The sequence below is a fragment of the Pseudochaenichthys georgianus genome, chromosome 4 (assembly GCF_902827115.2).
Source record: "Pseudochaenichthys georgianus chromosome 4, fPseGeo1.2, whole genome shotgun sequence".
Classification (NCBI taxonomy): Eukaryota; Metazoa; Chordata; class Actinopteri; order Perciformes; family Channichthyidae; genus Pseudochaenichthys; species Pseudochaenichthys georgianus.
Genome location: NC_047506.1, coordinates 1,516,701 through 1,533,113, shown reverse-complemented (window position 1 = coordinate 1,533,113; position 16,413 = coordinate 1,516,701). Strand labels below are relative to the sequence as shown.

Sequence of the window (16,413 nt, the reverse complement as noted above, 5' to 3'; positions counted from 1 at the left end):
CAATAACACTCAATTATCCTTGCTTTTATTTATTGGATTAATTTCATAATCTCGGGCTTTTTTGGTGTTCGTCAGGAACTGAATTTCAAAATAAAAATAACCGGAAACAGACGTAGGCCTATAAGGGACATTTCGAGCATCATTGCGATTGTCAACATTTCTGAGTTTAGGATGGCCGAAGACACTACACTACCCATAATCCCCAGCTATCGTTTAGGACTACAGTCCCCGTAAGGTTACGCAGAGCGTCAAACAGCTGTGTGAAATGGAACGAAACCACGCCAGATTATCCAAAACTGGAATCGAACGCCCCTCCAGAACTACACATGCTGGCTATTGTGTTTCGCAAAATGTTCTATGGGACGTCTCTACTGAACGTTTTCGTTTTTCCCACAATTAGAAGTTGCCAGTATTAAACACATTGGTGTTATCAAATGTAAAACATATAATTAATAAATGAGTGAAAATCGCTTGTGTCCATAATGCGCAGCATTAATATATAGCATTAATATACCCACATGAAAGCTCATTGTTACTTTGTAATTCTACTCCACGACAGTTCAGAGGTTAACCTGGTATTTTTACTCCACTGCATTTATTTGAGTTACTTTGCAGATTCTGATTAATGATGTGAAATATAAACAACCCTTAAATCAGACTTTAGTTACACCTGAGTAAAATTCAGGAAAGGTGATTGTCAAGTGCCAACAACCAGGAGAGATATTTGATAGTTGGTGCTTGAGAAGACTAAACATGTATCTGCAATTGACATGAATGGAAACGAGTAATAAAGTATATTCATTACTCGTTATTCTCTACTAATAGTCAATTAAAGACTGTATATTATGGCTATTTTGCACATCCCCTTCAAGATTTTAAAGGTTTATTGACATATCATATACACAACTACGGTGTAGTTATGCAATGAATGAAACATTTGGGTCACAGGTTCCTCAACAGTGCAGTACAAGACATCTATCAATATGTGTGTACCTCCACCATTAAACTGTCATATTCTGCACATTTCTTATTCTATCTACATACATAAGAGTATAATTAATGTGTATAATATCAGTTAAAATAAGTGCTTCAACATAGTTAACATTGCAGGAAAGCAATATATTAGACGTTAATTACTTTGTCAGGCTTAATATTTAATATTTAATGTTTAAATAAAGGTTAATCCGTTTTTCTGTTTTGCACCTCCTCCTATTAATATCTGTGTACATCCTGCACTAAACTGTTTTATTGTAGAGATCACTTATAGTATCTTCTTGATTTTTTATATTCTATATTTCTATATTTATACTTTCCCCCTATGAAAGTATGTACTCTTAATATTTTTTTAATCAAATATAACACATAAAAACAATAATTCAATAACGTGCTTTAACCACTAGGAGGTGCACACGAGGTGCACACAGCCATAATAACTTTGTATTATTAGTGTGTATGTACAACATCTGAAGATGTGTAGTTTTATGCATGCTTTCACATCATTTTATAGAATATTGCTATACTATTTCAGACTCAGTATTTACATTCTTACATTCAAAGAAAATCAGTAATATCTTTGAAAACTACAGTCCTTTTCTCTCAGCTGTGCACCGTTATGGTGTAAATATAAACTATCTATGAATTAGATCAAATGTAAAAGTCAGCCGAATTAGTGTTGATACTGCAAGGAGACGTATTGTGTGAAGAGAAATTGAAGATGTTGTTTAATTGTTGATATATTTATGATCCACGTCAAGTATTCAGTTTCGGCGCCATTTCTTCCAGTTTTTCCAAAGGTCTTCTCATCAGGGCGCTATAAATAAAGAACTACGGCATATCTGTAGTATGTAATGCCGTTATGTGATGACTTTCAAAGAGAAAAGCAAGAGCACTCGGAATTAAGTATTATTTTATACTTTTAAAATGTTTTCCGGATATCATATAATATAAACACCAAATCCCAGCATGCATTGCGGCTAACACATCCAATCAGCGAGCTTAAAACCATAGCTGAGGATCTTGGGTAATCGCTCGAAATGCCTACGTCTGTTTCCGGTTATATTTATTTTGAAATTCAGTTCCTGACGGACGCCGAAAAAGCCCGAGATTATGGAATTAAACCAATAAATAAAAGCAAGGATAATTGAGTGTTATTGGTGAGTAAATAACAGTGTGTTATTTTGAAAAGAATAACAAATTAGAAGGAAAAAAAGATTTAAAAATACAGATTTCAGTATCCTGAGGCTCTGAGCCCCATTTATTTTCCTCACAGCAACAAAAGTCCGAAATTATACGATTTAAAATAAAAGCAATAACTGTGGCTTGATATTGAGTAAGAACATGTTTTTATGAACCACACAGCTTCCGGTCTTCCACGACCCGACCGGAGAAAAAGACGTGCTGCAGCCTGCAGGCACGAAACACGTTACCAGTAGAAATACATTGCTTTTAAAATCGTGCTGTGCAACACGAAAAAAAGGGGCAAATCGTGATGGTGAACACGAAATGCCGTGAGACTGGGTATTGTATTGAATGCATGCATGATACAGAATGTATTTTGCCAAATGCACAAACCTTTCACTGTCACAGTAGCAGAGGTCTCTGAACTTCCTGCTTCACACGAGTAGCTCCCGCTGTCTTCAGGTTTGAGATCCTGGATGTGCAGCTGGAGGAGGCAGCCATCTTGTTTCATCTCGTACTTCCTGTTAGCTCTCAGTGGCAGCCTGTTCTTCTTCCATTGCACCGACACTCCAGGTTTAGACAGCTCACAACACAGTAGAGCTGTACCTTCCTCCTCAGCCTCCACACTTTCTAAATCTTCCTTGAAGAATGGTGGAATCTCTGCAAAAAAATGTGTATGGATTTGAAAAAAAGCCATTTTCAATCTCAAGTGGAATACAGAAAAAGCTTGAGACCTAACAAACATAACACTTTACTCTGGTAATGAATATATTTTCAAAGCTTCCGACTAACTTTTAATGTAGATGGTGGAATTGCAATAATGGCAATATAACACATTCCTGAAACTTCAGACAATATTGAGAAAGCACCCCTTGCTCATGCACGCAGAGCAGACAATGCAAACTGTAAACTGAATTCACCTTTCACTGTCACAGCTGCAGAGGTCTCTGCACTTCCTGCTTCACACGAGTAGCTGCCGCTGTCTTCAGGTTTCAGATCCTTGATGTTCAGCTGGAGGAGGCAGCCATCTTGTTTCATCTCGTACTTCCCGTTAGCTCTCAGTGGCAGCTTGTTCTTCTTCCATTGCACCGACACTCCAGGTTTGGAAAGCTCACAACAAAGTATAGCTGTACCTTCCTCCTCAGCTTCAACACTTTCTAAGTCTTTCTCAAAGAATGGAGGGAGATCTGGGAAAATCAACAAGGACAAACAGAAAGGTAAATGTGATTGGAACCAGGTAATCTAAAGAAGTACAGGAAACCTTTATGCATAAAATGCATGAAGTTTAAAACTAAAATGTTCTAATAAAGAATGAATTATCCAAATGCACAAACCTTTCACTGTCACAGTAGCAGAGGTCTCTGCACTTCCTGCTTCACACGAGTAGCTGCCGCCGTCTTCAGGTTTGACATCCTTGATGTGAAGCTGCAGGAGGCAGCCATCTTGTTTCATCTCGTACTTCCTGTTAGCTCTCAGAGGCAGCCTGTTCTTCTTCCATTGGACTGACACTCCAGGTTTAGACAGCTCACAACAGAGAGAGGCTGATCCTCCCTCCTCAGCCTCCACACTTTGCAACTCTTCTTGGAAGAATGGTGGAAGCTCTGGAAAAAAGGGTTTGAAAAACGTTAGTTTAATGGGAACGTGAATGAAAACAAAATGAAAAGGGACCAAGTTGTCTTCGATCATACATACAGTTTCGAAAGCTGTCTGAATACTTAAAATGCAGATGGATGGGACTGTTATGCCAGCAGCTCACCGGAGAGTTTAGACAATAATGAATACTTTAAGTTTTGGTATTGTATTGAATGCATGCATGATACAGAATGTCTTATTGCCAATTGCACACACCTTTCACTGTCACTGTCGCAGAGGTCTCTGCACTTCCTGCTTCACACGAGTAGCTGCCGCTGTCTTCAGGTTTCAGATCCTGGATGTGCAGCTGGAGGAGGCAGCCATCTTGTTTCATCTCGTACTTCCTGTTAGCTCTCAGAGGCAGCCTGTTCTTCTTCCATTGGACTGACACTCCAGGTTTAGACAGCTCACAACACAGAGAGGCTGATCCTTCCTCCTCAGCTTCAACACTTTCTAAGTCTTTCTCAAAGAATGGAGGGAGCTCTGGGAAAAACAACAAGGAAAAACAGATTGATGAATGTGATTGCAACCAGGTAATCTAAAGAAGTACAAGAAAACTTTATGCATAAAATGCATAAAGTTTAAAGATAAAATGTTCCAATAAAGTATGAATTATCCAAATGCACAAACCTTTTACCGTCACAGTCGCAGAGGTATCTGCACTTCCTGCTTCACACGAGTAGCTGCCGCTGTCTTCAGGTTTGAGATCCTTGATGTGAAGCTGCAGGAGGCAGCCATCTTGTTTCATCTCGTACTTCCTGTTAGCTCTCAGTGGCAGCCTGTTCTTCTTCCATTGGACCGACACTCCAGGTTTAGACAGCTCACAACACAGTAGAGCTGTACCTTCCTCCTCAGCCTCCACACTTTCTAAGTCTTCCTTGAAGAATGGTGGGAGCTCTGCAAAAAAATGTGTATGGATTTGAAAAAAAAGCCGTTTTCAATCTCAAGTGGAATACAAAATGCTTGAGACCTAACAAACATAACACTCTGGTAATGAATATATTTTCAAAGCTTCCGACTAACTTTTAATGTAGATGGTGGAATTGCAATAATGGCAATATAACACATTCCTGAAACTTCAGACAATATTGAGAAAGCACCCCTTGCTCATGCACGCAGAGCAGACAATGCAAACTGTAAACTGAATTCACCTTTCACTGTCACAGCTGCAGAGGTCTCTGCACTTCCTGCTTCACACGAGTAGCCGCCGCTGTCTTCAGGTTTGAGATCCTTGACGTGCAGCTGGAGGAGGCAGCCATCTTGTTTCATCTCGTACTTCCTGTTAGCTCTCAGTGGCAGCCTGTTCTTCTTCCATTGCACCGACACTCCAGGTTTAGACAGCTCACAACACAGAGAGGCTGATCCTCCCTCCTCAGCTTCCACGCTTTTTAAGTCTTCCTTAAAGAATGGAGGGAGCTCTGGTATATCGGCAAGAAAAAACAGAAAGGGACAGTGATGTGAACCGGATTGATACGAGAGATACGTTACTTAGTAAAATGCATGCAGTTTTAAGACAACAATGCGCTAATAAAGTCAGAATTATCCGAATGCACACACCTTTTACTCTCACTGTCGCAGAGGTCTCTGCACTTCCTGCTTGACATGAGTAGCTGCCACTGTCCTCAGTCGAAAGCTCTGTAATAAGGAGCTGAAGAAGGCAGCCATCTTGTTTTATTTCATACTTTGTGCCGGCTCTCAGAGGCAGCCTGTTCTTCTTCCATTGCACTGACACTCCAGGTTTAGACAGCTCACAACACAGAGAGGCTGATCCTCCCTCCTCTGCTTTTATATTCTGTAAATCTTCTTTGAAAAATACTGGAATCTCTGTGAAAAATAGAAGAACATTTAGGGAGTAGCACAGAGGGGTGTCTCACCAGGACAGAAATTACATTTAAGACATTATCAACTTAAGGATAAGATGCAGACACATATTTGTAATAAATGAGGAACTCTAGAGCAGGTTGAGAATATATTTTTACTATGATTAAAGGTGGGGTAGGTAAGTTTGAGAAACCGGCTCGAGATACACTTTTTGTTATATTCCATGGAATGCTCTTAACATCCCGATAGCAATGAATACATTACCGTACTTTTCGGACTATAAGCCGCGACTTTTTCCCCCATTTTCTTTGTACAGCTAACGGCCACTAGGGGACCTCCTAAATCTATGGATTTTACAGGTGAAATTAACCACCTTTAATACGATGGGCTCTATGACCGGTCCGCGCCCGCCACCTTTAAGCGGCGGGCTCCAGCAGGAAAAACTGGAGGCCGGAAAAGAGTGAGACAGGTAGCGCCATCTCGTGCCCTCATTGGTCATGTGCGCGTTGTGTGTGTTGGAGGAGGGGCTCTGTGAGGAAGTGGCAGATTTCTTCCTGCTGTGTATTTTCAAATTCTAGCGCACTCGAGCTGGTTTCTCCAAAATTACTTACCCCACCTTTAAGAGCTTGATGATACATTAAAACACTTAAAAATGTCCCAATGCGCACACCTTTCACCGTCACTGTCGCAGTTGTCTCCGCACTTCCTGTTTGACATGAGTAGCTGCCGCTGTCTTCAGTCGAAAGCTCTGTAATAAGGAGCTGAAGAAGGCAGCCATCTTGTTTTATTTCATACTTCCTGTTAGCTCTCAGAGGCAGCCTGTTCTTCTTCCATTGCACCGACACTCCAGGTTTAGACAGCTCGCAACTCAGAGAGGCTGATCCTCCCTCCTCAGCCTTTATATTCTGAAGGTCTTCTTGGAAAAATGGTGGTAGCTCTGGGAAAGATATGAAGGTAACAGACTAATGAAGTGAAATTGTACTTATTGTAATAAAATATATTATAATGAATCATATATTTCCAAACATCCCCACCTTTCACTGTCACAGTCGCAGAGGTCTCTGCACTTCCTGCTTCACACGAGTAGCTGCCGCTGTCTTCAGGTTTGAGATCCTTGATGTGCAGCTGCAGGAGGCAGCCATCTTGTTTTATCTCGTACTTCCTGTTAGCTCTCAGTGGCAGCCTGTTCTTCTTCCATTGCACCGACACTCCAGGTTTAGACAGCTCGCAACACAGAGAGGCTGATCCTCCCTCCTCGGCTTCCGCACGCTTTAATTCTTTCGTGAAGAACGGAGGCAGCTCTGGAGAACAAAATCAAACAACAAGCATTTAAGTTTAACATCGTATCCATTGGGAAGTGATTTGGGAAAGTGGAAGGGTCTGTGTTCTGGCCTCACATGCCTTCGTACGAAAAATAAATCAGACATCAGACCTTATGAGTTTACGTTTAACGAGTCTCAAATGATCCCTTTTAAGGATAGAAATAAATAACAGTGCAAGATAATAGTGCCGTGTCGTCCAAATCAAGCGTGTTCATTTCTTTTTTCGTGCACTGGCAACAAAAGGAAATCATTTCATTCATTCAGTCCGGGTGACTTCTGTCGGTGACTTCAATCGAATTCCCGAATGTTCACACGACCAGAGGAAGTATCATTGATGTCTACCGACTGAGATTCGGATAAAGTGACATTTGCAGTAATTATTGTTCGGGAATAATTCTCCTCGATATCCACCTTTTGCCCTTCGACGTTTATGACCAACCCTGGCGTCTGTGATCTCCCTTAAGGAAGGGGCTGCTCCGGCCAAATGTGACCTGCTCCATCGAAATCAGTCGCATTGACCCGAAGACACATTTTGAGTTGTATGCACTGTTGGAAAGAGGAGATTCCTAGCTTTCTAATGATATCAGGGTTGTTGTTCTACTCCAAATATTAAGCAAAATATGTCACATTATATAACGACTGTCACCGAGTCATCATTTTGAGAAAAAGGCCTTCAAAGTGTTCTCTTCTCTGGAATCCATCGATCTGATTGGTTGTTAGCAAATGATCAAAATACTACGGAGGGAAGATATTTTCATTTGGAGGGGAAGCTCGTGAGTGTGTGTGTGTGTGTGTGTGTGTGTGTGTGTGTGTGTGTGTGTGTAATTTTGCGTTTGTGTTTGTCTCCCGGGGAAAACCCTCACGAGAAACCCCGGCTGTTGTTCTGCCTGCCGTGACGTCAAGTTACTCCGTTCTCCGCTTGTAATTATGCCGAAGCTTCAAAGCTGTATTTATCATCTGAATTTGCCGAAACAAGTTTAATATTCTGAAAGCCAAGACTTTGTTTAATTTAAATCAGATGAAAACAAACTGTAACGGACCCTGCCGTGTTATCTATGATTACTCTACGCTTACATTCATAATGTCAGCGGAGGGAGGGGGGGCGGCGCTGCGGAACAGCAGCTTGTGAGAGAGAGCTGTCTTCTTCCCTTTACAAGCTTAAAGAATGTATTTATCGTGTGATTTTGGAAATACAAGTTTCATATTCTGAAAGCCAAGACTTTGTTTGTTTAAAATCAAACAAAACAAAAATAGTTTTTTACGTAAATCCACGTTTATTTTGAAATGAGCCGTTGAGACTTCCGACTGACTTCGATGGAGCGGGTCACATATGTTGTCGTTACCCGTTTAGGACCGGGCAACTCTCGGTCACAAACGGTTTATTGTTGTGGGCACACTGGAACACTTCCTTCTTGGGGCTTGTGGACTCCAAGGTGTGAAATCTTCGAGGCCATAAGTGTCAGACGCAAGTAATTCCGTGTCCCCAGCTGTTTAGGCTATCTCCCCGAAGATGTCGATTACCCTCTCGGAACAAGTTAAAAGGTCCATCGAGAGAGAGGCTCTTCAGAATTGACGGGGCAACTCTACCGTGTAGTCCGAAGCTCCTAAATAAACCATCAGTGTTTGACATCAAAGCTCTCCCCGCATCTCCTTCCTGAGTCGGGGACTCCTCCTGCATCGCTACACAGAGGAATAAATAAATAATAAATAATTTCCAAATGCACTCGCCTTTCACGGTCACCGTCACAGAGGTCTCTGCACTTCCTGCTTGACATGTGTAGCTGCCGCTGTCTTCAGGTTGGAGATCCTTGACGTGCAGCTGCAGGAGGCAGCCATCTTGCCTGATATCGTGCTTCCTGCTGCCTCTCAGCGGCAGCCTGTTCTTCAACCATTGAATCGGGACTCCGAGTTTGGACAGCTCGCAGTACAGCGAGGCTGATCCTCCCTCCTCGGCCTCCACACTCTGCAATTCCTCTTGGAAGAACGGAGGAAGCTCTGGAAAACAGCGGAGAAAGACACATTCAAGCAAATATGTTTATCTTTTGTACCATCTAAATGTTTTTACCTGTTACAGTGAGTTTGGCGCTGCTCTGGTCATCTCCTGTATCGCAGCAGTACGTGCCGGTATCCAGAGGATCCACATCACGGATTATCAGCAGGTTGATTTTCCCCTCCTTGCGGATCTCGTACTTGTCCCCGTCTCTGAGCGGGATGTGGTTGCGCGTCCAGGCGAGCGGGGAGGTGAAATCAGAGATCATGCAGGACAGAGTGGCCGACTCTCCTTCCATTATCACGACGTCTTTGGGCTTCTCCTCGAACAAAACTGAAATGAAAACGCTTTAGAAATTCTGGTTCGGAGGAAATTATTTTTGCTGAAATGACATCCTCCAGTGGTGGAATGTAATGAAGGGAATTTTAAATATTCTTTAGTACAGTACTTCATTTATACTACTACTATTACTACTTTATCTTTATTCCAATACACTACACTTTTGAAGCTTATGTTAAACCAATCACTACGATCATCCGGAAACTTTAATTACTTGTGACCCAGTAACTCAAATCTTTTACAGGATTTTAATACTTCACCGACTAAGAATGACACATTTCTTTACAAATCAAAAGTGGGTATTTCTTCCACAACTATACCACAATTAGGGTTGCCAGAAACTGACCATGATCAAAATCGATTATTCGGCAGCCCTGGCGAATAATAATCGATTATTCGACCGACGTGTGAGGGAGAGGGGGGGTGGGGGCGGGGTCGGTGTGTAGCGTGCTGCAGCAGCAGTCTGCTCTGCACGCAGGCTTCCTCCAAGTTTACAGTAAAACAAACTGGTGGTGTGACCAATGGCCATTTACAATTATTAATACTATTACTATTATTAGCATATATATATTTATATATATTTTGGTTGAAACTAAGCCAGAAAAAGAAAAAAAAAATACATAAAAAAATATATATATATATATAAATAAAATCGATTTTTAAAAATAATATTCGATTATGGAGACTGTAGCGAATATTCGAATAATCGAATAATCGCTGGCATCCCTAACCACAATAATCAGTTCTTTTTTTCAATATATACTATTTTACAATTTCTATTGCTGGCTGTTTTTCTTCTTTGCACTACTGACAGCATCTAAAGACAACACTGTTGTAAAATAACATTGTGCAATATATACTCTCTTTATACTCTATTTAAAGGTGGGGTCGGTAAGTTTGAGAAACCGGCTCGAGATCGCTAGAATTTGAAAATACACAACCGGAGAAAATCTACCACTTCCTCACAGAGCCCCTCCTCCAACACACACGAACGCGCACATGACCAATGAGGGCACGAGATAAGTTTGTGCCCTGAGGGAAGGCTGACAGGCAGGTAGGCCATTTGTACTTTTTACAGTATTACAGCTTCTACAGATGACATTTTGTTATGGATTTGTTGTCAAAGCACTTCAGATATTCATTGCTATCGGGATGTTAAGAGCATTCCATGGAATATAACAAAAAGTGTATTTCGAGCCGGTTTCTGAAACTTACCTACCCCACCTTTAATAATGTGGCTGCTACTTACTTTAAAATGTTTAATTTACTTTTACAACTTACTTTGTTATACCTCAGATGTGTACCCATGTGATTTATTTTATTTTATAATGTGCTGGTCTCTTTAAATAATAGTCTACTCTTTAATCTTTTGCTGTTCCAACATATATTTCCCCACTGCTAAAATCAATGATTGCTGTTCTCCTTTCCCCTGAATGACCCCTCCATCTTCTCTCTGCACTTACCCGTTGCTTTGGGAATCACCAGCAGTCGTGCGGAGGTCTTCTCCTCCCCGATCACGAACGCCACGATGCCGGTCTCGTCGGGCGTCGTCATGGTGAGCACCAGGCGCTGCTGCCGGCCTCGAACCGTCATCTGGTTCATCTCGTTCCTCTGCAGGGGGCTTTGGCCCAGCCACCACACCCCCTCGCTCACATCGGCGTGGGTCAGGTCGCACTCGAACACGGCGTCCTCGCCCGCCGTCACCGTGATGCCCTGCAGCTCCGAGACCACCCGCACGCGCTCTGAGGAGGAAGAGGGAGCTATATACAGCTGCACTTTAGAGGTGGAATGGGAAATGTTTACAACAATTACGATGAGAAGGCCTTGTCGGTTAAATGAGTTAGTATAAAATATATATGGGTATTAAAGTGATACATTCGGTTAAAGAAATAACCAGAACCAGCATTGCACATTGCACGTTAAAAGTAATTATTAATTAATACCAATTGTTCAATATGTACGTTGGAGCTGGAGGAGCTTGAATGTAATCACGGTATTAATAAAGTTTTCTTACATTATACAAAATCAATTATTAGTCGATTATATTTGGTTTTATTAATCTTAATTTAAATATTCAATCAATTAATCAATATCACAAATTACACATTTGTCATCACATCAAAAAGTATAATAAAAGTTATAAAATAAATGTAGTGGATTATAAATATATAAAAAGATATTTGCTGCACTCTATTTTACATGTATTTAGTTAAATGTCTGCATTTTATTTGCACGATAGCGTCACCTTTCTCTCGCAGTATTTTATCTGTTATCTCGTCTTGCACTATTGTTATTTATTTGTATGTCTTAAGTATATACATTTTACACTCTGGCACTTTTGTGCAAATAACAGTAAAAGCCTAAAAGTACAATATTTGCATTGTGTAGGCAAAGTATACAGTATTTAGTTCCTGAAATGGTACTTGAGTAAATGAACTGTCCAACTCTGAAAATGACCCTCCACCTACCCCTCACGATGATCTTGGCGCAGGTCTTCTTTCCTCTGGAGATGCAGCAGTATTCTCCTGCGTCCTCCAGCAGCAGCTTCTTGATCTCCAGAGTGTGTGTGGGGCCGTTCTTCTTCACGACGTACCGCCCGTCTGCCTCCAGAACGGCGTTATCTTTCTTCCAGGTGACGGGGACGTTGGCGCTGGACACCTGGCAGGACAGCAGCACGGGTTTCCCCTCCATCACCGCCTGGCTCTCCAGCTCCTTCTCGAAGAAAACGGACGCTGCCGCTGGAGACGGGAGGAAAGTAGACGGGATGGAAGGGAAGTTACATTGACATCTAAAATCATGTGATTATGTAATGATGTGATTATGATAGATGTTGTTCTCCTACCATTGAAGGAGCCCTACTATGCTCATGTTCAGGTTCATATTAGTATTTAGAGTCAAGACATGTTTCCATGTTTTAATTTCCTTTCACATTGAGCTAATGCAGTCACATTATGCATGTTACAGCACTTAAAGGGGCCTATTCTGCTCATTTTCATTACTATATAGCAGGGGTGGGGAACCTTTTTCCTCTCAAGGGCCATTTAAATTTTTTCAACATCCTCCGAGGGCCGTACAAATTATTGACCTCTGCTTAAAAAAACTAAAATCACAGCCCATTTATTTCTTCTTTCTTTCATGCTGTGCAAAGAAAAAGCAACCTCTTAATCCAGATATTTTACCATGACTCACGCATGCATGCACGTGCACGGTGTGGCGTGACCACCAACACAGAAAGACGTGCAAATGTATTTCGTTTCCAATCCATGTGGACATGATTTAAGTGGGGGGGGGGACCTAACCTCCTCCCGGGAAGATTTTTTTTAAATGTTGAAGTTGAAAGCATCAATCTGGTGCACTTTGAGAGCAACATTAAGAGATCTATGGATAATCTCTCAACACCCATATGAAACAGACCTGTAAGCATATTTACTTTTTCTTTATGGATATTTTACAAATCACTCCCCTTTTAAACTGTATTCTTGTTTATTAATAACAACTTTTTTTTACTGTCATATAGTACTGTATTTTATACCTGTTTACTTTATTCTCTTATTTTTTTATAACTATAATGATCATATAAAGATGTGCCTTTACCTCACTGGTTGTATAAAAAGCTTCTTATATTCGTTAGCATAGCTAGCTAACCAGATGCTAATAACAACAAAGTTATTGACTGTATGATCAGAATGACAGATGAACAGATCGCCACTGGGCTTTCAACTAAAGACACAGCCACGCAGAAACTGCGGCATGTGTACGGCTCCTTATCTGAAGTGCCGAGCCACGTTCTGGTGCTCTCCGTCAGAACTACACCCCTGTCAGTCGAGACATATACCACGTGATGACAGTTAGGCTCGTGTTGTGTTCACGGACCCTGACCGTGGTCAGGAAAAACAGGCACTCGCTTGTTTAATTTTTTTGCGGTCTAGATTTCTTTTCTTTTTTGCGTGTGTTTATAAATTACCTCGAGGGCCGTACCAAATTGTCTCGCGGGCCGTAGGCTATACGGCCCGGGGGCCGGAGGTTCCCCACCCCTGCTATATAGTGTCTCTACTAGGGATGTAACGATATATCGAATATCGCGGTAAATAAATGTCTCAATACCGTCGTGAGACTGACAATCTACCGCGATTTTTAAAAACAATTAAAAATATATATATATATTTTTTTTTTTAAATAATCTTTTTTTTTTTTAAACCTTTATTTAACCAGATGGTCCCATTGAGATCATCGATCTCTTTTTCAAGGGAGACCTGTCCAACATGGCAGCAAGTAGGTTACAACATGAACATAAAACAACAGATAACACAAAAGGACATTGACAAGTGCCAACAGTATGTTTATACCTCGCCCTGTCAATAAGCCTCACCTTCTTGGCAACAACTGTATTGTTGTTGAAGAGGTGGAGACACAATGCACAGTTTGACCCACTGCTGTGACTCATGGCCAAAGCATCTCTCTGTCCCAGCAACATCAGTACCAAGCGAGAGAGTGTTTTCCAAACGCCCAAACATCCCAGCTTCTACCTGGAAATGTGGACATGCTCATATTCCTAAAAGATAACCTTGATGACGCTGAGTGAGTGAGTTAGAGTTGAGTTACTTGAAAAACTAAAGAGAAACTTGATTTATTCTATTGCAGGGTCTGATTATTATATTGTTGACACTTTAAAATACTACTATCCACTAAAATGCTGTTCAAATCACATTTATTATTTAATAAAGAAAAAAAATTCAAGTAAAAAAAAAATTCACTTTCTTTTCTCTTTCTTTTTCAATATCGCGATAAATATCGTACCGTGGACTTTTTAAATCGCGATATTATCGTACCGTGAGTTTTTGGTATCGCTACATAGTCTCTACTGGGACATGTCTCCATGCTTTAATGTTCAAAAAGGACTTTGGTGGCAGTATGACTATCCTGGACAAAGCTACTGGGGGGGGGGGGGGGGGGGTGCTAAATCCAGGAGAGCAGGACCTGGCACTGCCGGACGTAGCACCCCCAAAGTAACTTTGTCAAGTCTAGGTTGTACAACATTTTGGATTAATTCAATCCCTCTTTAGAGTTGGATTCTTAAGGAACATATATTCAGAAAAAGTACTTTACCAGTTGTAAAGAACAAAGGGTCTAAAACAAGAACAAAGGGACTATAAAGTATTATTACTCCACTATTAAGGAACAATACGTTATAGGGGGCAATACAACAACAATACGTGAGCAAACAAGTCATAAAACAAATATTGACTACAATGGTTTACGAGGAGGGACACTACTGTACAACAGGTGCACAGTCAAAGGGTCAATGAAGTCGTATTACCCCCCTATTTAGGAACAATACTTTATCGGGGACAATAAAACAATAAACAGCTAAACAAACAAATCATAAAAAGAATGAAGAATGAAGACAATGGTTTATTAGGGGGGCACAACAACAGGTGCACTGACACCTGTCACGCATAAGGGATTTAGGGGCGGGACTAAGGTTTTATGGGGGGTCATAAATCAATCACTCAACATGTCATAAATACAAAAGTGACACAAACCTTGTTCTTTTAACACTAGAACCGCCAACGGGTACATTTTACCCGCAGCTGTTTTTTGATTGTATGTAACTTTTTTTCAACAACATATTAAAGTCTCCCAGTCCGGGACTTTTCCTGAAAGGGTGTTATGTAGCACCCTCTGTTGTTAACAATTGTCGATATGAAGTAAGATTGAAAAAAATCGCCAGCGGGTCATATAGATAGATAGATAGATAGATAGATAGAGAGATAGATAGAGAGATAGATAGATAGATATAGATAGATAGAGAGAGAGAGAGAGATAGATATATTGATAGATGGATAGATGGATAGATAGATAGATTTATAGATATATAGAGAGAGAGAGAGAGAGAGAGAGAGAGAGATAGATAGAGATAGATAGAGAGAGAGATAGATAGATAGATTTATAGATATATAGATAGAGAGAGAGAGAGAGATAGGTAGATAGAGAGAGAGATTTATAGATATATAGATAGATAGAGAGAGAGAGAGAGAGAGAGAGAGAGAGAGATAGATAGATAGATAGATAGATAGATAGATAGATAGATAGAGATAGATAGATAGATAGATATATAGATAGAGAGAGAGAGAGATAGATATATTGATAGATAGATAGATAGATGGATAGATAGATTTATAGATATATAGATAGAGAGAGAGAGATAGGTAGATAGAGAGAGAGATTTATAGATATATAGATAGAGAGAGAGAGAGAGAGAGATAGATAGAGATAGATAGATAGATTTATAGATATATAGATAGATAGAGAGAGAAAGAGAGAGAGATAGATATATTGATAGATAGATAGATAGATAGAGAGATAGATAGATTTATAGATATATAGATAGAGAGATAGAGAGATAGATTGAGAGATAGATAGATAGATGGATAGATAGATAGATTTATAGATATATAGATAGAGAGATAGAGAGATAGATTGAGAGATAGATAGATAGATAGATGGATAGATAGATAGATTTATAGAGAGAGAGAGAGATAGTTATAGATAGATAGATTTATAGATAGATAGATAGATAGATAGATAGATAGATAGATAGATAGAGAGAGAGAGAGAGATAGATAGTGTAACATCTTGGAGAATACAAGATCTTGGATGACTGAGCTCACGTTGAGGACGTAATGCATGTGTGCAGGTTACGTGCCAGTTGCATAAAGATGGACACTCGGAATGAGCGAAGTAGTCCGCGTTGTCTGTTTATGTAGACAATGATATGTCCATAGAACAGAACATTACAGATGGATCGATAGATAGTTAGAGATGGAGAGAGAGAGATTTGTAACAAAACACAAGTCTAACACCAAGCGTTTAAATCAGCACTCTTAGCGATATTTTATACTTCCTGCTATCTGCACAAACTATATCACATGAAAAGCTGAGAGTCCACAGATTCTATTGGTATAAGTTTCATCCCTGTGCGATCAACACTCACTGTTCTGTGTGATAAATAAAAGAACATTGTACCTTGAAAATCAATAGCGGGTACATTTGACCCGATGGCGGTTTTAGGTATACAGCGCCCTCTGGCGGTTCTAGTGTGAACTACTCGCTTCAACGGATAGCTGAAAC

The 16,413-nt window shown here is 40.5% G+C and overlaps 1 protein-coding gene across 1 annotated transcript in view; it reads right to left on the bottom strand.

The window, feature by feature from the left end:
- Positions 1 to 16,413, bottom strand: part of obscna (obscurin, cytoskeletal calmodulin and titin-interacting RhoGEF a) — a 120,306-nt gene that overhangs the window by 64,470 nt on the left and 39,423 nt on the right. The window contains 13 exon segments of the mRNA XM_071202968.1: positions 2,572 to 2,838; positions 3,099 to 3,365; positions 3,513 to 3,779; positions 4,027 to 4,293; positions 4,441 to 4,707; positions 4,962 to 5,228; positions 5,368 to 5,634; positions 6,302 to 6,568; positions 6,666 to 6,932; positions 8,682 to 8,948; positions 9,019 to 9,276; positions 10,746 to 11,024; positions 11,751 to 12,020. Coding sequence (XP_071059069.1) covers positions 2,572 to 2,838; positions 3,099 to 3,365; positions 3,513 to 3,779; positions 4,027 to 4,293; positions 4,441 to 4,707; positions 4,962 to 5,228; positions 5,368 to 5,634; positions 6,302 to 6,568; positions 6,666 to 6,932; positions 8,682 to 8,948; positions 9,019 to 9,276; positions 10,746 to 11,024; positions 11,751 to 12,020 — 3,477 coding nt within the window.